The sequence below is a fragment of the Eublepharis macularius genome, chromosome 1 (assembly GCF_028583425.1).
Source record: "Eublepharis macularius isolate TG4126 chromosome 1, MPM_Emac_v1.0, whole genome shotgun sequence".
Taxonomy (NCBI): Eukaryota; Metazoa; Chordata; class Lepidosauria; order Squamata; family Eublepharidae; genus Eublepharis; species Eublepharis macularius.
This window is the reverse complement of record NC_072790.1, coordinates 98335398-98358635: the sequence shown is the minus strand read 5'-3', so window position 1 is coordinate 98358635 and position 23238 is coordinate 98335398. Positions and strand designations below refer to the sequence as shown.

The window sequence follows — 23238 nt, the reverse complement described above, 5'->3', positions numbered from 1 at the left end:
CATTGCATAATTCAGTCTTTGGAACTGGAAAAAAATTAACATAACTAGTCTGCAAAGTCGAGAGGGGTAAATGTGTTCGCCTGATGCAGCCAAAACAGCCAGCAAAGGGATTCCTGGATCCTCATTTTAGACTGTGGCCCTTTTTGCACTTACAGTTTAAACCACCATTTAGGAGCATTTGCCACAATTGCAATGGTTTCGGCATGGCACCCCCACATTCCACACAGTCCAAGGCAGTTTCAATTTGGCATCTTGTTTTTCATTTTAGATGGGCTTTGAAGTCTGGGTGCAGTTTTGGGCTTTGGGGGCTTTGCAATTCACATCATACTTTTTATTTAAAACTTTGTGCAGGCATAGTAACATTGCAATGTTGGAGCCCATCCCCCACCCCATATTTGCTGATTGGGCTGTCCCATGGCCACTGCAGGAGCAATTGGTAGTGGAGTTCTGGGGGGGAACATGTACTTTTTGTGCTTGTTCCACTCATTTTTTAAAAAAGCTAAGCCAGGAAAGTGTTAAAATGTTGCTGCTTCATCTCCTCCCAGCAGCTTCCCTGCTGCTTTGTTTCCAAAGGGCTGTGCAAAACACTTGGTTTTTTTTCTCTTAAGCAAAGCTGAAACATGTCTGGGAGGGAGGGGAAAGCAGCCATTTAATCCTTTACTGGCTTTTAAAGCCGAAGAATGTGCAGTAACATTACAATGTTACAACTTACAACCATTCTTGCCTTTGAAAAAAAAAAGAGAGTGTGTGCATACCCCAAGAGAAAAGAAGCCATTTAACCCTTTCCTGGCTTTTAAGCCAGCAGGGAATAAGCAGCAATGTTAAGAATCATTCCTAGCTTTGAAAAAAATAAGACAGCGTTTGCATACCCGGAAGGAAGGAAGCCAATGGAGAAGCAGCCTTATGACCTTTACCTCGCTTTACTGATAAAAATGGCAGAAAAGGGGTTCAGAGAGCTGAGTTGGGTGGGAGTGATTAATTCCACATAGACCGATCAGCTCCCAGGTAAAAGGAGAGGGAGGAGAAGAGAAGCAGAAGGGGAGTATAGAGTTCACACTGACATTAATCGGGCCAGACACAAGTCAGCAATGGCTTCAAAATAAAATCGCAGCATGTCTGCAGGGGGGGAAATCAGGGACACTACGGACAAACATCGGTACTGCATCCCATGTCTACCTTGCAAATGTGAAACTCCTCTAAACATGGGAAGCAGAACAGATACTGAACTGCTTTAACGTCCCAGTGGGGCAAGGACCTGTAAATACCACACAGGCTGCCCTTGGAACATATGATTTCATCAACATCATTTCTATCTCCCTTGCTCCCCCTTTTCTATGTAACATTCAGCCTGAATGAGGAAGAAGTCTATAAAAGACAAATGCTAGCTCACAGCTTTGTGATTTTTAGCTGGATTCCAAACAAAATTTGTTTCCATTTGCACATTCACAATCACTTTTGAACCAACCAGTTTGAGAAGAAGCCAAAGTACTGGGGAAAAAACTGGGAGAGACAGACTATATTTTAGAACACTGATCTGTTCAAGGCTCCACAGTGGACTTAGATGAATAGTTACAAAATTAGAGTAAGTCATACATGCACTACAAATGATACCAGATAACACCATGGGACATTACCAGAGGGAGTTCTGGGCTGCAATAAATGTCCTTCCAGATTTCAGTATATTTTTCTAAGTTAAAAGAAGTCATAGAGGCTGATGTCATTTGTCTTGGCGCTGTTACCGCTGCTGCATGTTTCTGGAGGGCCTCCATCGCTTGATTCACATTGGAAACCTGAATTCAAATTATACCAGCATATTTAGATGTATATAAATGTAAACTACAGTTTAGAATAGAAATCTGGACTGGGGATAGATTTTGTTTTAAGAGCATAGTGACTTCCATAACCCAAAAGGTTCTTCCTTTTCTTACAGCAGAAAAAATTGGCTGCAAGTGAAATTCTTACTGCATAAGAAAAATGAGTGTGATTTTATTTATGATATTGATCTATGTTCATAAAACCCTTTTTATCCATTTCCTTCAGGAACTAGATGGCAAGAGGGTGGGGGTGGACTAGAGTTACAAACTGATATCAATAAAGAAAAAGACAAGTAGCATCTCCAAGACATAAGTGTCTATAAAGCATTTCAACTTTATGAGGAATAGAGGGAACATAGTTCTTCTGCACTAAAAAAAGGACAAAGACACAAGCTCTAAATTAGAGGAACATCAAACATGATTAAAGTTAAGGAGAACCAGAGAGAGAGAGAGAGAGAGAGAGAGAGAGAGAGAGAGAGAGAGAGAGAGAGAGAGAGCAGCAAAGGAAACAACATGATGTCCTGAATAAACAAGGTGATTGGAGAGAGTATCCACACAGAGGATCCCGCTCCATTCTATAATATTTTCTATTCCTGAACTTCATCTTAATACTCTTTCAGTTGTTTTATTCACTGAAAGTAAGGGGGGGAAGCATCTTAGCATAAATTGTGTGTATATCATTTAGTATTCACAATAAATTTGACACAAAGTATGATAAAGAAGTATTTCAAGTCACAAATACACAAAGATATAATTTGGGTAAATTCCTTCATGGGTGGTTCCGTATGAAGTAATAGATCCGAGAACTGTTGATAATGAACAGCAATGCCTAACATACAAGGAGATTATACAAATACAATATTCAAAGTTGAGAATAAAGACAGAAGAAGAATTGTCTCCTTGTTATGGATGGTTCCAGTACAGACAGATCAGAGATCTTTATAATGCGGACTGCCTGAGAGGAGGTATAAGATTGGAAAAATCGGAGCTGGAGGAAGTGTTATTACAAGAAGGCAAGAAAGAAATATCTAAAATCTATAAATTACTTCTGAAATGGCATACAGAGGATGAAACAGTAAAAGTCCAGATGGTGAAGTGGGCAATAAATTTTCATAAAGAGATAACGGTGGAGGCATGGGAGCATCTATGGAAAAACTCATTGAAGATTTCAACTTGTACGAATATTAAAGAGAATGTGTACAAAATGATCTACAGATGGTATCTAACACGAAAGAAAATTGCGCTAGGGAATACCAATATGTCGGACAAATGTTGGAAATGCAGAAAGCATGAAGGATCACTATATCATATGTGGTGGACTTGTGAAGTAGCTAAGCAGTACTGGGGAGAAATAATTGAAGCAATTAATGAGATTTTGCAAATCCAAATTAATAAGAACCCAGAACTGTTGCTACTGAACCTTGGAATGGAGACTGTTCCAGTGCAGTATAGAACATTGTTATTTTACATGACTGCTGTGGCAAGACTTTTGTATGCGCAGAAATGGAAGACACAAGAAATACCAACTGTGGAAGATTGGATTTATAAATTGCTGTACATGGCAGAAATGGACAAAATGACAAGGAAACTCAAAGATCATGACCTAGGGCAATATGTTACTGATTGGGGGAAACTGAAACAATTTTGGGGGAAAAAATGGGATGTAAAAGGATAACTGTGGCAGTTTGAGAATTTTTAAAGAAAAATAAGGATAAGAGAGAGAGAGAGGGGATCTTACCATATAGGGGAAATATAATTATAATCTAAGCTAGTATAAGGGTTAGGGGAATTCTCTTTCAGAGTATATGAATAAGAGTATAGTTAAATGAATATATTAATGGGGTATACTATATATACTACAAATGATATACAAAGTTAGTGGATCAGGTTGTATATTATATAATGACTATGTAATATGGTGTTGTGTGCTGTGCCACATTGGTGGCATGGCACACAGTTGGGGTTTTATAATACATATTATATTGATAGTAGTATATTTGATAGAATATATGTTTAAAAGAAATAGAATATGTTTAAACTAAGATTTTTGTTATATATTATACTATATCATACTGGTCTGCTATATTGAGGGTTATAAGATGTATACTATATTGATAGTATAACTGATAGATGTATACTATATTGATAGTATATTTGATATATATGATAGAATATCTGGAAAAAATTAGAATGTGCTTAGAGTAAGGGATTTCATTAAGTAATAAGAGGGGTTAAGGGTTGGAAAGCTGTTGGAAGTCGATAGGGAGGGGGAAGGAAAAGGGTGGGGGATAGGGTTAATTAGATATTAAGTGACTGTATGTATTAAACTTGAATGGTATACTCACCAATAAATTTTTTTATAAAAAAAACAAATACACAAAGATATAATTTGGGTAAATATACCATTTACCTCTAAAAACTTTGACTGAAGCTGTAGAAGTTCATCTACTTTTTTCCACTGTTTCAGTTTCATGATCAGTTTTTCTTTCCATGGATCTTTTTTAGGTTTAATCTGCTTGATCCAAACAAGAAACCAAAAATGTTATATATATGCACAGTAAAATGGCAATACAGAAAACACTTTTCTCATCATGAAGATCCAGTGATAAGTGCAGAAGAGCCATTCCCAATGTGCAGATCGCCCTTCAAGAGCAGCTCCACTGCTTTCAAAAGGGTGTTGAACAGTGCAGGGGGGCTGCGGGCAGGGGGGAATCAGTACCCAAAAGACATGGCCATGATCCAGGTTTTCAGAGTGTTATATGAGTATCTCTCTGCACCTCCCTTATCTGACAGGTGCTTGTTCTTCCTGATGGTATTGGGGGAATGACTCATTGAGGGAATGATTCCAGGTACCACTGTGCTCCTCTGCCCAGATATTTGATTAAATCTGACAGACATAACAGTACCCATCATATGTTTTATGAGAAGGACCTTGCATGAAATAGCATGGAAAGAGCCTGTTTCTACATGTGAAACTTTCTGGATTGAAGCCATTACATTCACTTTCATTTAATACAAGTATGAAGTGGTTCATTATTGAGTACTGTTCAGGATGCATTTGGGGGAGTCAGAGACTCAAATGCAACTTGCTAGACTCTGATTAAACAATGTATCAATTCCAATACAGCTGTGCTTACCTTTACAAAAGGAATCCAATTGGCTTTCTTTTTCAACACCATTTTGGGGTCTACTATACTCCCAGTTTCTGATCCAGGTGTTCCAGCATCATAAACAGGAAATGTTCTCATTCTCTGCTGCTTATTGAAGATGCTTCGAAACTTCTGTGTTACCTAACCATTATATTTATTTATTCATTTATTTTATTTATTCAATTTATATACCGCCCATCCCAGGGGCTCTGGGCGGTGAACAGTTAAAATTGATAAAAACAAAAACTAAAATCAATATACAAATAATAAAACAAATTAACAAGGTGCAGAAGAAGGTGTCCACCAGGTTACAGAAGCACAATTTCCGTTAAACATTATGCATTATGAACAATGTAGAGGATGCCATACCCACTTAAATTCCATTAAACTCAGCACTGAAATTCTATTATATTAATTTATTACTATATTTAATAGTAAAATAGGTGGGCCATATGCATCACAAAAGCACCCAAACCAAGCTACCCACAGACAAGAGAAGTTCCTAGATATTTAGGAGTCTCCATAGCTACACAGAAAAATATGGTTGTAAATTAGCCTAAAGAAATGGAGGGGGGACCTATATAGGCTTCATGAGCAGGCTTTAGAGGATACAGAATGTTGACAGCAGTTGAGAATCTCTTAGAAGAAAAAAGAGGGAGATGAGAAAATTGGCTGAACAGTTTATATAATTCTGGTGGAAAGGGCTTTGGGTGGGATAGGAGATTGCTAAATAGTATATTCCCCTCCCTCCTACTTTCAAGAAGCAAACTAATAGCCTCCATGCCAATCAGTAGGACAGTGAAACCTGACAAGGTAGAGGCCTGCACAAAATTCTCCCTTAGGAACAGAACATTAGAAACAGTTAAGAGTTCCAGAAGTGATGCACATAAGGGAGGGGGAAATTGGTCCCGGAGGTACCATTGCCTCATATATACATTCTGTTCAACAAAAACAGCAGAGTGAATAAGAATAGGAATTCTCCAAGTCAACATAGGGATTCTCACCCTTCCTCCCTTGGAGCACTATTTATGTTGGAGGTTAACTACGCAGCTCCAAATTCTTTAATACCCCTCCTTGTGCTGTTCAGCTATAGTGCTCGAGTTCAGAGCTGGCATTATAGCCTTTAGACAACACGTTACAGGTTGGGGGCTTGCCATCATCATGACTTTTCTTCCATACACAATTATTCTCTGGGGGGTGAGAAGAAACCAAAGAGTCATGACACCTTGCTGCTCTCCAGCATTGACTGGAGCAAGACTGAATTGTAAGCTTTCTTTTGATTGCCTCAAAGCTCTCTATTATCTCTTTGGAGGACTACCAAAATGGGATATTCAAAAGGAAGACTGTTATAGAATTAATTCTGTTCATACTGAAATAAATGGGTTTTTATTGTTTGGCTTTTAGTCATGAATTTTCAGAGGCAGAAGAGGAAAGACTCTGGAGTAATCCATTGTTCAAGATACTTATTTGTTCAGTAGTTGCATAAAAGAAGTTAACATGCTTTAAAAACTATGCCCTTTTCTGGTGATATTCATTATTACAATACATGTTTAAACTAGATGAAACATAGACATTTGATCTAAAACAAGACTGAAAGTGAGTGAAGTAGAAGAATCCATTGGATTTTTAATATTTAATAATTGCATTTAATAATTGTTGAGAGTTCTTTGAAAGATGCAAAATTTGCACACCTTCCTAAATTGGCATCCTTCTTCGAGTATTCTTGAGTATTCTGAGAAAGTTTAACAACAAAAGCACTTTTTGGGGGAACCATTTCATAACCACCAAAACTCCTTGTTTCTTACAGGAAGCATCAGCAGATGAATTAAAACCCTAAAATCACCTAAATGTTGTTTCTTTTGTCTTGGAGAACAAAGAGCTGTGAATATTTCCCAGCACTTTCCTTTTGAATGAACAAAAGAGATCCCATCATAGAAAAAGATAATCCCAAGGTTAATATCATTAGAGAAAGAAAGAAACATAATTACAAGAAAGACCAAAAACTTCCCCCTTCACTTGATAGTGTCCAGTGTGCCAATTTGATAATACCACTGAGGACATGCATGGTCACAAGTGATGTCACCCATAGTTCTATGATATTACTCACATTTTTGTATTAGCAATCCTATTTCCAGATACATTGGTGTCCTTAGCTGCAACCAAGGACATACATATATAAGTATGGGTGAGGCTGCCAAGATCTACCAGGTGTCCAAAAGATCACAGGAGTTACCCAGATCACAAATAGACATGGGTGTGGATGGGGAAAAAAACAGAACACGCTGTTCATTGTTCGTTGCTGCCAATGAACACGAACAGACAAACAGTAATGATGTCCCGTTAACAAACATGTTCATTATTCGTTGTTCGTCTGTGCCAGAGTGGCCCCTGTTAGACTTAGAGAACCCATATTCACACGGAGTGTTCAGCAGGCTCCCCTTCAGCCATCACCCAAGTTTGGTCAAGATTGCAATATGGATCTTGCAGTTATACTTTCCCAACTCTGACGCCCCCAGAAAACTCCCATTCGACACAATGGGAGCCACCAATTGTCTTTTGCCCCATGTACAAGCAGTGGACTCTAGAGAGAGGGGGCTTTGGCTGCTCACCAGTGGCACCCCCCATGTGCCCACCTGCCAGGCCTCCCAGAGGCAACTTTCCGGATAGAAGTAAGTAAGGTGGGTGATGTTGGTGGCCACCGAGCCTGGTGGGCTGGGGGAGGTTTTGGCGTGCTGCCTCCCCTCTAGGAGGTGGGGGGTCTGGCCGCTCACCGGTGGCACCTCCCATGTGCCTGTCTGCAGGCCTCCCCAAGGCTACTTTCCATCAAGGTATGATTGTTGGGTGATGAGTGCAGCCGCCAGGCCTGGCGGGCTGGGGGAGGCATTGATGTGCTGCCTCCCCTCTAGGTGGCAGGGGGTCTGGCCATTCACCAGCGGAACCCCCCATGTACCCACCCCCTCCAGGCTTCCCTGAGGCTACAAAGGCTGGATGTTGGTGGGTCAGGTTGGTGGCCGCCGGGCCTGGTGGGCTGGGGGAGGTGTTGGTGTGCCACCTCCCCCCTAGGGAGCAGGGTGTCTGGCCACTCACCAGCAGCACCCCCCATGTGCCCACCCACCAGGCCTCCGATTATTTATTCCCAGTGTAGGCCGGATGGTGGGTTATGTTGGCAGCCACCAGGCCTGGCAGGCTAGGGGAAGCAGCAACAGGCCACCTCCCCTGTAGGGGGTGGGGGGGTGGCCGCTCACCAGCAGCACCCCCATGTGCCCGCCCACCAGGCCTCAGATTATTCCTGACGTAGGCCAGAAGGTGGGTGATGTCAGCGGCCGCTGGGCCTGGCAGGCTGGGGGAGGCGGCGTGGTGCGCCTCCCCTGTACAGGGTGTGTGTGTGTGGCTGCTGGCTGGTGGCACCCCCAAAGGTCCCCGCCCACCAGGCCTCCCAGAGGCTACTTTCCGCCAAGGCAGTAATGTGGGTCATGCCTGCAGCCGCCACATAACCAAATGATCCAGCAACAGTCTGCAAAGAAAACCCTCCAGCAGGACATGATGGTGTACGCAGAGGCCTTGCACACACAAACACACACCCTGGTGGGTCAGAGACATCAACATACGTCCACCAGATGGGGACATTATGGCATTAGAGCCAATGTTCTTGCCCACACCTTGCATGATGCAGATGGGAGAGGTCATTGGGAGGGGTCTGTGCGGTTCCAGAGATGGGGAGGTTGAAAGAGGGGCTGGGAATTTGTCAAGGATAAAAATAGGACCAAGTCTTCATGGACGCATTGCAGAGAAGGACCAGGATGGAAGACCCCAACATCCACCGTGTTGGATTATGCAGACTGCTCCAGGAGAGGCTTGTCTGCCCCTCCAGTCTCGAGGTGGAGGCTGTCACCAGCATCACCCACCCTCCTGCCTTCGCGGAAAAGACAGGTGTTGCGGCTGGGACCCATTCTCCTCTGCTCAGAGGGGACAGCAGATGCCCGTTGATGGGGGGCCCCGTGCTCCACAACTACATGTGCAACAGCTCCTGATCTGCCCCTTGTGGCCAAGAGCAGCAGCAGCGGACAGCACCCACCTTCCTGCCTTCACAGACACAGGAGGTGGGAGGGATCCATTCCCCCCACCCACCCAGAGGAGTCAGCGAGAGCCCATAGATAGGGGCCCCCATGCTGTGTTGCCCTATCATCATCAGCAGCAGTAGAGCTGTCCCTCATGGCCAAAAGCGGTGGCAGCTGACATCACCCACCTTCCTGCCTTCATGGAAAGGATGGGGTGGGCAGGAGAGGAGATGAGAGGTCATTGGGAGAGGTTGGAGTGTTCCGGAGAGAGATGGGTCGAAAGAAGGAACGTCAGGAAAGATGTTAGGGAGACAGAGACAAAGGGTTGCCTCCAGCAGCATTGCAGATCAGGACTGTGAAATTCCCATGAGCTGAGAAACCCACTGAGTTGCAGGGTAGTGGCGGCAGCTGACATCACCCACCTTCCTGCCTTCGTGGAAAGGATGGGGTGGGCAGGACAGGTTGTTGGGAAGGGACATTACGGTTCCATCCGCAGACAGCGAGGATGAAAGAGGGACCGTCTGGGGAATTGTCAGCTAGAGTACAGGATGGGCAGGGCAGGTTGTGGGGAAGGGTTGTATTGTTGCCATCAAGAGAGGAAGAGGTTGAAAGAGGGACCATCAGGGAACTTGTCTGGGAGAGGAGGACCATGGGTTGCCAGCCATGGAAGCAGCCCTGAGAACCAAGGAGTGCTGGAGCCCACTGCACAGGAGCTTGGCCGAGAACCACAGTGGACTTGGAGAGGCTCAGAGGCCAGATAGGTCCAGGTCCAAGGAGGGATGCCCAAGCAGGTTGAAGTTGACCTTCACGAAGGTCAACATGTCTACCAGGTCCAGGTGCAGACGTGCGCGGCGGGGACAGGGGAGGTCTCCCAAGTGGGAGAACACCCGCTCGCTCTGCATGCTGGTGGGAGGGAAGGACAGGATGTTGGTTTCTACGATGGACAGGTCCAGCCATACAGCAGATTTACTCGCCCAGTACTCCAATACTCCCCCATAACTGCATGCATTCCCACGGACAGATGGGTCACCTACTTTAGCGAAATGTATGATGACTATAATGTCTACCCTTCTCTGGGAGTATCATTAGATGATGCTCCAAGGTGGTCCCCTGTAAAAACTGGAGAGACTGAATCTCTCATTAGCAGATTGAAAATCGCCAAAGCTCCAGACATTGATGGCATCCCACCAGAACTTCTGAAAAGAGAATAAAGTCTGGTGGGCCTCCTTTCTAGCTCCCCTTTTTACATATATTGATAATACAGGCCGTATCCCCAAGTCTTGGGGTACAGCCATAGTGGTTCCACTATATAAGAAGGGTATGAGGGAGGATCCCTCCAATTACAGACCAATCAGCCTGTTAAATATTATAAGCAAGCTTTATGCAGGTCATCTGTCAGAAAAATTCCAGGATTGGTTAGAACAAGAAAAAATACTGGCTGATGAACAGGCGGGCTTTAGGTCAGGCAGGTCCACGCTTGAATATTGTCTGACTTTACAGCATCTTATTGAAAAATACTTGGCCAGGGGAACAATCTCATTATATGCTGCTTTTGTTGACCTTAAGTCAGCGTTCGATTCAATATCTAGACCTCGGCTTTGGAATAAGCTCCTATGTGCCAATATAGACAAATGACTTCTGTTCTTATTGTGGGCCTTGCATGAACATACCTTCCTAAGAGTTAGATGTAGTAGACTTGGTCACCTCACTGACTCCATTAGAACTCTAAGAGGTGTTAGGCAGGGTTGCCTGCTAGCCCCAGTCTTATTTAGTTTCTACATCAATAATATGGTTGGCTGGCTCAATACTCCAGATCTTCACCCTCCTAAACTCACAAACCAGCACGTATCTGTGTTACTGTATGCTGATGATGCAGTGCTCTTATCTAGAACCCCCGTTGGCTTAAGGAGAGCCCTGGGGAAAATGGCTATGTTTTGTGAAACTGAGCTCCTGGATATCAATTATCAGAAGACCAAAATCATAGCATTCGGGAGTAGATCGAAACAAAGATATTGGGCTATCAATGGCCATCATATTGAACAAGTAGATAGCTTTAAATACTTGGGTGTGATTGTACAGGCAAATGGCTCTTAAGCACAGCCAATATGTCGCTGAGCAAGGGGAAAGATCGGCAAATGCCATATTAAAAAATTTTCGTACCCAGGGTGGCTATTTTGTTCCAGCAGTGTTAATGCTGTATAAGGCCAAATCTTTAGCGCAGATACTATATGGAACATTTTTAGGTCCTCCCACCTCTTGTTTCAATCTGCAAGGAAGAGCACAGTCCAAATTTTTGAGAGCTGTGCTACAAGTTCCCAAGGGTGTATTCGGCTAGATTCGGGTGGAGTCTGGAAACCTGAGGTTTGAAGCTAGGGTGGGTATCCAATCCAATTGGCTTTCAGCCAATATGTGGCTGAAAGCTTTTTTCTATCCTCAAGATTTGCTCCTCCTGATTCTCCATGACGAATTTAAATCCAGCTGGCTTAAGGTGGTTTATAGGTATATTGCAAAAATAGGTTTCTCTCCTCAGGTGCTCCTAACTCAGGGGGCTGAACAAGTGTTAATTAAAGTGTTAATTAAACAAAGAACAGAAGACATACAGCACCAATCTGACATCTCTAGTGCATCTAAAATGGGGGTGTTGATAAATGATAAAGGTACTCTTGAGCCAGCCAAGTATCTGGCCTCTATAGAAGTAAATAATTTCAGAAGGGCATTTTCTTTGGCCAGATGTTCTGCTTTTCCATCAGCGGTTGTTGAGGGTAGGTACAACAAAATCCCCTACGCAGAAAGGCTATGTCTATGCCCTTTGGGAGAGGTAGAGTCTGTAGAGCACATGTTCTTCAGTTGCCCATTTTATGGAGAGGTTCATTTAAAAATTATTACCCCACTATTAGATAGGATTCCCAGTCATATAACTACAAATAAAGCAAAGCTCTGCTGGCTCTTAGCCGATAAAAACCACATGATCACATGTGGCCAGATTCTGTACATTAATTTTTAAACGGCATGAAATGTATTTTAAAAGTTTTTTTAAAACTGATGGTTTTTCTTTTTATTGATAAGGGGTTTGGTAACATTATTTTTGTATATTGGTCTTGGTACTGTAATAAAATGATAAATAAAAATGATGATGACCTTCCCACTGATCCCAGCTCAGAGGAGCTGGTAGCCCTCTGTCTCCTCCAGCCGGATGTTTTGCTGGCCGAGGACGGAGACCACAGGCTTGGGTGGCGTATCTTCAGGTGCCTGGTCAGGACCGTCGATGACAGGTGCTTCGGGTCATTGCCCCTGCACACCAGGCCATCACAGACATGGCACCACACCACACGGGGGTCATTTGGGCCTGGAAGGGCCTCCATACAGCCAATTTGAACCGTAGCCTGCTAACTGTTCCTGGGGAGGGAGAACAAAGGGTTACTGGCTGCAGCACGGAGCTGGCAACAGAAGACGGCGTTACTGCAGGCCGTGGACTGTAGGCAGAGACAGCACCAGGAGTTTGGGATGGGGACGGGATGGATGTTTTGTTGAACCCAAACCATTCCTCTATGGATCCCTCAGCCTCCTCCTCCTCACACATTTTAAAGAGTTCTTCTTCCCCCGGTGGCAAGAGGTCTTCGGCCTCCTCTACAGCCCCCACAGGTGATTTTTGGGGAGCGGGAGTCTCTGCTGCCACAGAGCCCTGCCCAGTACTACTTCCCATGGGGCAACCAGGACAATCTTTGCACTTCCCCCCACGATCACCCTTTGCCCCCACCCAAAGAGTCATTGTGGCAGCAAACAAGACAGAGGAAACAGAAGGAGACAACACTGTGAGCCCTCAGCCGAGGTGCCCACTGAGCTTGGCCCCAGGGCCTGGCAGCAGCGCTGGAACCAGAGGGAGGGGGTAGAGCCCTAGCCCAGCACTCCCAGAGACCTGACCAGATCAGGCACTAATAATAATGTGAGCCCTAAGCCAAGGTGCCCACTGAGCTTGGCCCCAGGGCCTGGCAGCAGCCCTGAAATCAGAGGGAGGGAGGGGCTAGAGCCCTAGCCCAGCTCTCCCAGAGACCTGACCAGATCAGGCACTGATACTAATAATAATAATAGTCAGGGTGAGCCCTCAGCCAACGTGCCCACTGAGCTTGGCACCAGGGCCTGACACCAGCCCTGGAACCAGAGAGTGGGGCTAGAGCCCTAGCCCAGCACTCCCAGAGACCTGACCAGATCAGGCACTGACACTAATAATAATAATAGTCAGGGTGAGCCCTCAGCTGAGGGGCCCACTGAGCTTGGCCCCAGGGCCTGGCAGCAGCCCTGGAACCAGAGAGGATAGATTCCTATCCCACCCACCACACACAGAAAAAATCCCAGCTCCAATGCACTCTCCCTGTCCCTCTCCCAAAAGGCTACCAACAGCTCTGTCCCACTCCACTGCCTGCTGAAAGTGAAAGCCAGAACTGGGAGCACAGTGCCCTTTTATAAGCAGAGGTTTCATAGGGAAAAGCAGGAGGTCTGCGATTGGCAGTCAGAACTGCCTAACAGGGTTTGCAGGGATGAGACTGGAGTTCCCATGGCTACAGAACACCACCCCTTCATCCTCCCTCCCTCCTAGTCTCTGCTGCCATGTAACCAATTGTAACCAATTTGCAGCTCTACACTTGGAAGGAAGACCTGCCCATCAAGCTAAGTTGGGCTCAGATTGGGGTTTCCAGGGTGACAGAAGGAGTGCAGACAGAGTTCAGGCACTCCCAAACTCATTGCCAAGGGAATTGATTGAAGGTGCCTGACTGTCTGGCTAAATGAACAGCAGATGAACGCAACGAATGAGGCGAATGGGCTGTTCGTGGTTTTTTTCCATTCGCAATGCTGTTCATGCCCATGTCTAATCACAAATCACAGGAGTTACCCAGTTCCATGGATCCCCGAGTACAGCCCCCAGAACTTTGTCTCCTTAGTCCCTTTTCTTGCCAGCCTTGGGTTTGAGTATTTAGGACTCAGTTACTATTCTTCTTCTTTGTCCCTCACTATCTACATTGTCCCTAGGGATGGTGTTGTATTTGTTTCCATATTGTGGTCTTTTTCACATGCATGCCTGCATAGAAAATACAAATGACAGTGGTGGGCATATGGCTGTATGCTAAGTATATATGCAATGGGTTGGCAGAAGATGATGGGGATCTAAAATTGCCTGAACAGGCCTTATACAAAGTTCTCTGCAGCATTTAGACTCATTTATTAAGTCTGGGCAAATTGGCTTTTTACGTATAAGCGCAGACATATGTGCACCCTTAAGGAGCATATTTGTTTCTTATTAGTACATACATTTAGTTACCTTATTCCCAATTTATTAATAGATAAAGGAATAGAATGATAATTTGGGGTGGCCAGGACTGCCTTTTACCAGCTTTGACTAGTTATCCAGCTGCAACCTTTCCTGGGCAGAAAAAAATCTGACCACTGTGTTGCATGCCCTGGTTACATCTAGATTAGATTACTGCAATGTGTTCTACATGGGGCTGCCCTTGAAATGTCTTCAGAAACTTCAATTGGTGCAGAATGCTGCAGCCAGGATGGTAACTGGAGTGGGTGAAAGGGACCACATCAGTCCAACCTTGGCCTAACTGCACTGGCTCCCAATCTGTTTCCAGGCACAATTCAAGTTGCTGGTGTTGACCCTTAAAGCCTTATATGGCTAGAACCAGCATACCTGAAGGACAGTCTACTCTCTTATGAACCTACCCTGCTACTACAGTCATCTTCCCTGCTATTGGTGCTTCCGCCTGCTAAGATAGGTGGGTGGCAATCTGGTGGCCTTCTTGGTAGTGGCACCAAAACTCTGGAACCCTCTCCCCAGAGAGACTCACCTGTTTCTACCTGTTGCCAGCTTCCACTGGCGGGTGAAGATTTTAAGTTTTGCCTGGTGTTCCCTCAGTGACCCCTCTTTGCTGCCCTTTGTTTTCATTGTTGGTTTTATGTAGCTGAATGTGTGTTTTGCTTGGTTTTAATTGTTTTAATGATGTGTTATTGTTTGTTTTTAACAGTTTTTAAGATGTGATATTATGATGTATGTTTATAATCCATTAGCCACTTTGGTGACCATGATGACAACAGAAAGGCAGTGTATAAATTCTGTAAATAAATAAACTTAAATAAATGTGTTAACATATAAATAAATATTGTCGAAGGCTTTCACGGCTGGAGAATGATGGTTGTTGTGGATTTTCCGGGCTGTATAGCCGTGGTCTTGGCATTGTAGTTCCTGACGTTTCGCCAGCAGCTGTGACTGGCATCTTCAGAGGTGTAGCACCAAAAGACAGAGATCTCTCAGTGTCACAGTGTGGAAACGATGTTGGCAGGTAATTTATATCTACTCAGGAAGGTGGGGTTGGGCTGAGTCATCCTGTAAGAGTTTCCCAGGGTGTGGAATGTTAATGGAGGGAGGCTTCACTGTATCCTGAGGAGGTTCTTTTGCATATGGATTGGTGCTTGATATGCTAATCTTCTCTGCAGGGCTATTGTCGGGTATAGAGTATTTTGTTAGACTGGTGTTTTTCAGGACTGGAAACCATGCTCTATTCATTCTTAAAGTATCTTCTTTCCTGTTGAAATTGTGCTTATGCTTGTGAATTTCAATGGCTTCCCTGTGTAATCTGGCAAAGTAGTTGGAAGTGTTGTCCAGTATTTTAGTGTCCTGGAATAGGATACTGTGTCCTGTTTGAGTTAGGCTATGTTCCGCCACTGCTGATTTTTCCGGATGTATGTATATAACTATCAATTTTTTATATTTTTATATAGTGCAAAAGTGCAAAGTGCAAAATATGGTGCATAATTATATACAATAATAATAAATATACAATAAATACAATAAAATACTGCTCTCTCTGTCCCAACATGCAATAAATATGGTAAAAATACAGAGTTTGGTCCTAAAGGTTATAAAGTATATTTTCCAAAGGAACAATGTCCATGAACTAATTAAGGTGAAAATGTAGCAGCATGCAGGTTTCTTCAGGTAGAGCTCCAATGCAAACGTGTGGGAGGCATGAGATGGGAAGCTCCAGTCCAAGCTGCGAATAGGTCCAAAAGTGCCGACGGGATTATGCGTGCATATTTATACAATTCCCATTTCGTATAACATACTTCTTCATGGGCACAATAAATATGGACTAAAGGTTTGCTGGGAAGTGTAGGCGTCCTTGCAGCTTAAAGTTTAGCATTTACAGTACAAATGCTAAACTTTAAGCTGCAAGGATGCCTACACTTCCCAGCAAACCTTTAGTCCATATTTATTGTGCCCATGAAGAAGTATGTTATACGAAACGGGAATTGTATAAATATGCACGCATAATCCCGTCGGCACTTTTGGACCTATTCGCAGCTTGGACTGGAGCTTCCCATCTCATGCCTCCCACACGTTTGCATTGGAGCTCTACCTGAAGAAACCTGCATGCTGCTACATTTTCACCTTAATTAGTTCATGGACATTGTTCCTTTGGAAAATATACTTTATAACCTTTAGGACCAAACTCTGTATTTTTACCATATTTATTGCATGTTGGGACAGAGAGAGCAGTATTTTATAGTATTTATTGTATATTTATTATTATTGTATATAATTATGCACCATATTTTGCACTTTGCACTTTTGCACTATATAAAAATATAAAAAATTGATAGTTATATACATATTCCCGGAATTGTTTGTTTGTTTGGTTTTCTACTATCCGGGCAGATTCCCTTGTTTGCTTAGATTTTTCCGGATGGCCAGGTCTGCAGTGTCTTTCATGTTCTTTTATTCTTGTCTGGATGCTACACTGTGTGGTCCCGATGTAAACTTGTCTACAGCTGCAGGGTATGCAGTATACTCCTGCAGAGGTGAGGGGGTCTCTACTGTCTTTTGCTGATCGTAGCATCTGTTGTATTTTTCTCGTGGGTCTGAATACTGTTTGAAGGTTGTGCTTTTTCATAAGCTTTCCCATCTGATCAGTGATTCCTTTGATATATGGCAAAAAGACTTTTCCTGTGGGAGACTCCATTAGCATTCCACACCCTGGGAAACTCTTACAGGATGACTCAGCCCAACCCCACCTTCCTGAGTAGATATAAATTACCTGCCAACATCTTTTCCACACTGTGACACTGAGAGATCTCTGTCTTTTGGTGCTACACCTCTGAAGATGCCAGTCACAGCTGCTGGTGAAACGTCAGGAACTACAATGCCAAGACCACGGCTATACAGCCCGGAAAATCCACAACAACCATCTATAAATAAATAAATAAATAAATAAATAAATAAATAAATAAATAAATAAATAAATAAATAAATAAATAAATAAATAAATAAATAAATAAATAAATAAATAAATAAATAATGCTCAAAGAGGCTTGCAGTAAATTATATTAAAACAAATCAAAAATAGGAAAACATTAAGACAATAAGAACAGAAATAACCATAACACAACACCCTATAGAGAAAAGCAGCATAAAATCAGCAGCAACATAAAGTGAAAAGCAAAATTTCAGGAGAAACAGCCATAAAACCACATCTTATCCTAAAAGCAAGCAATTGATCATTACAAAAATTTACTAAAGCCTAAGTAAATGTAATTATATTCACCTGGCACCTCAAAAATAACAGCCTAGGCATTGGGTGACCCTCTGCAGAGAGGACATTCTACAGCTGAAGCTCCAGCACATATTTATACAGACTTAAGATATATATTTAAATGACTGTTTAATTACCGTAGAAAAAAGTTCCATTTCATCAGCAGAATGCCTCAAGTCTTCAGTGTTGTAGCTGATACCAAACTGAGAAAGCAAATGTCTGAGCTGGGGCTTCAGTTCATCAGTTTCTGTTCTGTGCTGTGGAAGTGCAGAGGCAGTTTCCCTTGACACGAATCCTAGAAGAGGAAAGAATCAAATGAATAGCACAGGAAATGTCATGCACTGCAAAACTTTGAGAGGAATCAGTTTCTGAAACAATTTCAAAAATATTATATATGCCTTGAACATTTGAGGCTTGGTTTGACATTTTGAAATATCTCCTCCGGTGCAAATCATTAGCAAGAGCTCATTCATGGGCTCTCTATCTCAGAATCAGTAGGCCCTAAAGAGGCTGAGCTGAAGCATAGATAGATTGGAAAAATTTCCTTATCACCCTTCCTTCTTGTTACACAGCCTTTATCTCTCTGGAGTTAACCGAATATGTGAATTTTTAGCCAGTGGGATGAATAACAATTTGTGGCTGTTTTTACAGACTTGTAAGGCTGGGGGAAGCCAAAAGTCCAATCCTATGCTTCAAAGCAGGATCATCCAACATATGATTACAAAAGTTAATTTACACGATTCCAGATGTTCAGGTAGGGTTGCCAAGTCCCCTTACCCTTCCAGCCGGAGGGAGGAACCCAGCACTCACCTTGTTTGTCTTCACGTATGCCCAGGAGCATGCTTTGCACTGGGCCAAACTGGGCCCTAAATCGGCCCGAATTGGCCCTGTGCGAGGTGTTCCCTGTTCCCCTGCCTTCCCCTGCTCCCTGATAGCCAGGTGAATGGTTTTCTGCTCCCTTCAGTAAAGCTGCCCTTTTGCCCTCGCTGCTCCTGATGCCTGGAACTACCTCCCAGAGCATCTGTCTGGTGCCACATCTCACTTCTTTCAAATCCCCCCTCAAAGCCCATCTTTTCAAAGTAGCCATTGGCTACTTTGGCAAAGTAGCCATTGGCACAAACCCTAAGTCCCCTTCCCCACTGAAAACTCAGCACATGTAACTAGAATTAATGGATTTTCTTCTCTCCCTCTCCCTACTCTATTTTTCTTACCTCTCTTACGTTACATTTTACATTGTAAGTTCTATATGATGTCATTATATAAAAAATAATGCTATGTATCCCCTGGTTAGTATGTATCTAACTAGTATGTATCTAACACTTCCAACTACTTAGTATGTATCTAACACTTCCAACTACTTTGTCAGATTGCACAGGGAAGCCATTGAAATTCACAAGCATGTATCCGCATATGAATAGCATTCCTGCTCCCAAATATTTTGGATGATTGTCCAAGAACATCATGTCTTTTTTTCTGTTCCTGAAGAAATTACTTCGGAGAGACTTTTTTCTGAACTACACATAAAAAGCCTAAATAAAATTATATCACACAGATGTCCTTTGCCCACCAGTTTATTGACACACAGAGAATTTTAATTACTATTCAGCAACTTGCTATAGTTCTACAAGGCTCATGAGGATTTGTAGAACTATATGTAATCTAATTTATTATTTCACTGCTTGGCAGTAATGGGCCATCTGTGCCCCCATTCTACACATTTCCTTTGCTTTTAATATTTTGTTTAATCATTTTCTATTTAATCATTTTCTGTTTAATCTATGCAGTTCAGATCATTACAGTAGACGAAGGTAGAAACTAATATTATACTCTAAAGCATGCCACCAAGCATGCATGGTTAACTTGTTATGGAATATAAACAGTAAAGAGGCAAGTCTCTTCATCTCCATAAAAGCTCATTCTCTGTTCAAAATGGATACCCAGCTCACCACTGCATAGATTACTTAGTTCCACCTGGCTTCTATCCTCAGCTTCAGATGCTGAGATTTCCAGTCAGTGAGCTATGATTGACATGTCTCCTCTCCCCAAAGTGGCTAGCCTGAAATGGCAGTTGGGGATGGAATGTTGGGGAAGCCGTCAGTTGGAGTTGGAGAGTAAACAAGAGAGGAAAAGGGAGTTGGAGCCTGGCTTTTGACCAGAGAGGGTCAGCCAGAGAATCCTCTGTGTGAGGAAGAAATGTTTGTGAAACACTTTTAGTTCTAGGACTAAAGTGGGGAAAACTAGCACTAAGTCCTACTTAGACTCAAGAGATCTGGGAACTATAGAGGGCCAAGGAAGTGGGTAGAAAGGAGTCTTCCCTTCAGTGCCAGAAACAGGGTTATAGCTCATAACTATAACGCCTGCCCAGTATCTAGGAAGGGTTTGTCTCAGTGGAGCACCCTTAAGTCTGGAGCAGGGCCAGATTGAGGGGGGGCAGGGGGATAGTCTGCCCCCGGCGCCACCAAAGAGGGGGCACCAGGTGCAGCTGCCAGCCGCTGGGAGCGTGCCGGTGGTAGCATGGGCAACTGAGAGGCTGCCCGCACCATTCACCTGCCCAGAAGGACAGGGAGTGCATGGCAAGCTGGCCACCCTCTCAGCCGGGCAGATGAATGGCACAGAGGACTGGGAGGCTGCCCGTGCCACTCATCTGCCCCTCTGAGGGGGTGGCCGGCTTGCTGTGTGCTTCCTGTCCTGTGGGGCAGTCAAGTAGTGTGGGCAGACTCCCATCCCTCCGTGCCATTCACCTGCCCAGCTGAGATGGTGGCCAGCTTGCCACACGCTTCCTGTCCTGCCGGGCAAGCTAGTGGCATGGAGGGCTGGGAGGCCACCCACGCCATTCTTCTGCCCAGCAGGACAGGGAGCACGCGGCGAGCCGGCCACCCCCTCAGCGGGGCAGGCAAGTGGCATGGACAGCCTCCCAGCCGCCAGTGCTGCTGCTGCTCCGCTGGTGGCATGCCCGCCGTACGTGATGACGTCACAGAAGTGTGCACAGGAGCGTGCATGCGCAAGGGCAGTCAGACTTGGATTGTCCCAGGCGTCAGGACCCCTAGATCTGGCCCTGGTCTGGAGAGGAGGGAAAGTCATGCTGTGTTTGTGTTTAAGTATATGAAGTGAAACATTTGTGAAGCAGTGTTAACCTCTGAAAGAAGACAGCAACCTAGTGTTAAACCAAGTGTTTTGTGCCTCACACCAGTGAAATTGCTGTATAAAAACCTTTCTGTTACTTAAGTTCAAACATCTACCTACCTGCCTTTTGATTTTAACCTTCTGTAAATAAACCTTCAGTTACGTTTTGAACCTCCCCAAGCCTTGTGTGCCAGTTTCTGCTAAAGGGAAGCGCAAACCCCTGATCTGTCCCCTACTAAGACTTGGCTGGGTAACCCTTTTTAATATTTCCTAAGGGTGGGACAAGGAGGAAAGTTGAAGCTTAACATCAACCATGCTACCAGAGGCTTCCCAGCCCAGTATACAGCTTCATAGGCTTAAAGAGGAGAAATTTTACCTCAGGGTAGGGGAAGGTCAGCCTAAGCCTGAGTTGGACGTGGGTTTGTGGCACTGACATTCTCTTTCTCTGAACTTTTGTTTACTCAAGGTCTGTTGCATTGTATAGTGCATTTGCAATTGTTTTAAAGGTCATTGTGATCTTTTCATATGATTTCCAGATTTTGAATCCTGCTCCTATTTAATTCCCTAATTGGCACTATGGAAGTTATCTAAAGGTAAACAGCATTGTATTTCTTTTTGTTGTGCAGTAACAATAATTAGTTCTAAAGATGAAGTTGCAGTCAGTACTTTAAAAATATGGCACTATTTTCACTGGATTTCAATAGATGTTTGAGTGTTTGCCAGACAGAAACGAGCAGCACTCCATAATCCATATCATAATTTTATTTATTTATTATATATTTTAAAATTTGTAGTCTACCTTTTTCACTGAGACTCAGGGCAGACTACACAGTGAGTACAGTCCATTTCAAAGAGATTTCAATAAAACAATGTACTACAGTATATAAATGCAAATTTGCAAAGATTTAAAACCATCAGGAATCCAGTATAGTCAAAGAAATGCTGAAACAGAGCATAAGCAATTCTACTTACATATTAAACAACATAGAAACTAGCTGGTAGGATCATACGTACAGCAACAGGCAGTTCATAGTAGTAAAGTCTATAGGCATCTCTTTGAGATCACTTACAGTACAGCCCTTCTATCTAAGTAAAAAGCCTTCTTGAATAATTTAATTTTACATAGCCAGGAAAGTGAGAACTTTTCTGACTTCTTCAGGTAGGCTGTTCCATAAGGAGGGGGCCATCATAGAGAAGACACATGTACAGGCAGCTGTTGATTTTGCATATGTGTAAGATGGCACCTGCAGAAGGCCCTGTCCAGATGAGCAAAGTTGTTGTGTTGGAACATAACATAGTTATGAAGGACCAAGGCTGGAAAGAGCTTCATATATATGTAATAACCAATACTTCGAATTGAGCTTGATAACTGATTAGTAGGTAGCCAATGGAGTGACTTCTAACATTAAATGTAAATTCTGTGACCAATCATCCCAAGTGTCCCGGAACTAATGGTTAATCTTCTGAAAACAAATCTCTTTATATAACTCTAGACTTCCCCTAATGACCTATATAAAGGATAATTGAGTGAACATCAGCCCACAGTCCCCGTTCAAACTATCATAACTAATTCAAAATTAAACACTGGCCACTGTCACAGCAATGAGAACACTGAGTTTGGTAGCAGAAAGCATGAGTTCAAATCCTCACGCCACTCCACAGGCTACCGGGACATTTCAAAATTTAGTTTTATGAAGCTAACAAAAGACTCCTCTGGAGAATAAAGGTCAACACCAAAGATTACAGAAGGGTTCAAACCTGTCAACATAAGCTAGATTCAGACTGTCAGTAGCTACTGTTTGTTTCTTTTAAAGCAGCACCATTTATTGTTCAAACCAGAACTGCTTGCCTGTCTCAGCTTATACCAGAAGAGGAAGGTCAAAAGCCTTCTCCCTGATATGCTAGCTTTATGCATTCTGGGGGATTTTGACATCTGAACAGGGTCTCCTGCAGGTGCCACCCTGTACATGGGTGAAATCAACAGCAGTCCATACACGGGCTTCCTCTGTCAGACAGGCCAGCCAGCCTGCCTGCCTGCCTGCCATACATGTGAATGTATATTTACTGGGGGTGGGTGGCGATGGGTAGTAGTGTAGCTTTCTTCCTTCACTTTATCTTGGCTACACTTTGCTTGGGTTGAGTGGTGTTATCAGTGCAGCTGGAACTGAATGTCTGGGAACTGACCTTGGGAAACTCAGCTCTGCATCTCTTTCAGGACTTTTGCTGACTTCAACTGACTCTTATTTGAACTGGGGGGAGGGGACTGGAGGTATAAACTCTCGGAGAAGACTTTGCTTTGGCATTCTAGGCAATTACTATGTATATGTGCACTTCTAGGGAACAATTTCTAATAAAGACCTTTAATTCATACAATTGTGTTTGATGAAGTGAAGAGTCTGAGAGAATCCCCTAGCCAGGCCTGACATCCTCTGTGGGGGAATGGCCTGCCTGAGGAGGTCAGGAAAGTCCACACTCTCCTAGCTTTCTGCAAACAATGCAAAACTGA

General features: G+C 43.6%; 1 protein-coding gene across 1 annotated transcript in view; it reads right to left on the bottom strand.

The window, feature by feature from the left end:
• LOC129324355 (putative uncharacterized protein C6orf183) overlaps positions 1-23238 on the bottom strand; it is a 66599-nt gene that overhangs the window by 13341 nt on the left and 30020 nt on the right. The window contains exons 8-10 of the mRNA XM_054971577.1: positions 17747-17904; positions 4952-5104; positions 4225-4326 (exon numbers count right to left, since the gene is read on the bottom strand). Coding sequence (XP_054827552.1) covers positions 4225-4326; positions 4952-5104; positions 17747-17904 — 413 coding nt within the window. The remainder of the gene's footprint in view (positions 1-4224; positions 4327-4951; positions 5105-17746; positions 17905-23238) is intronic.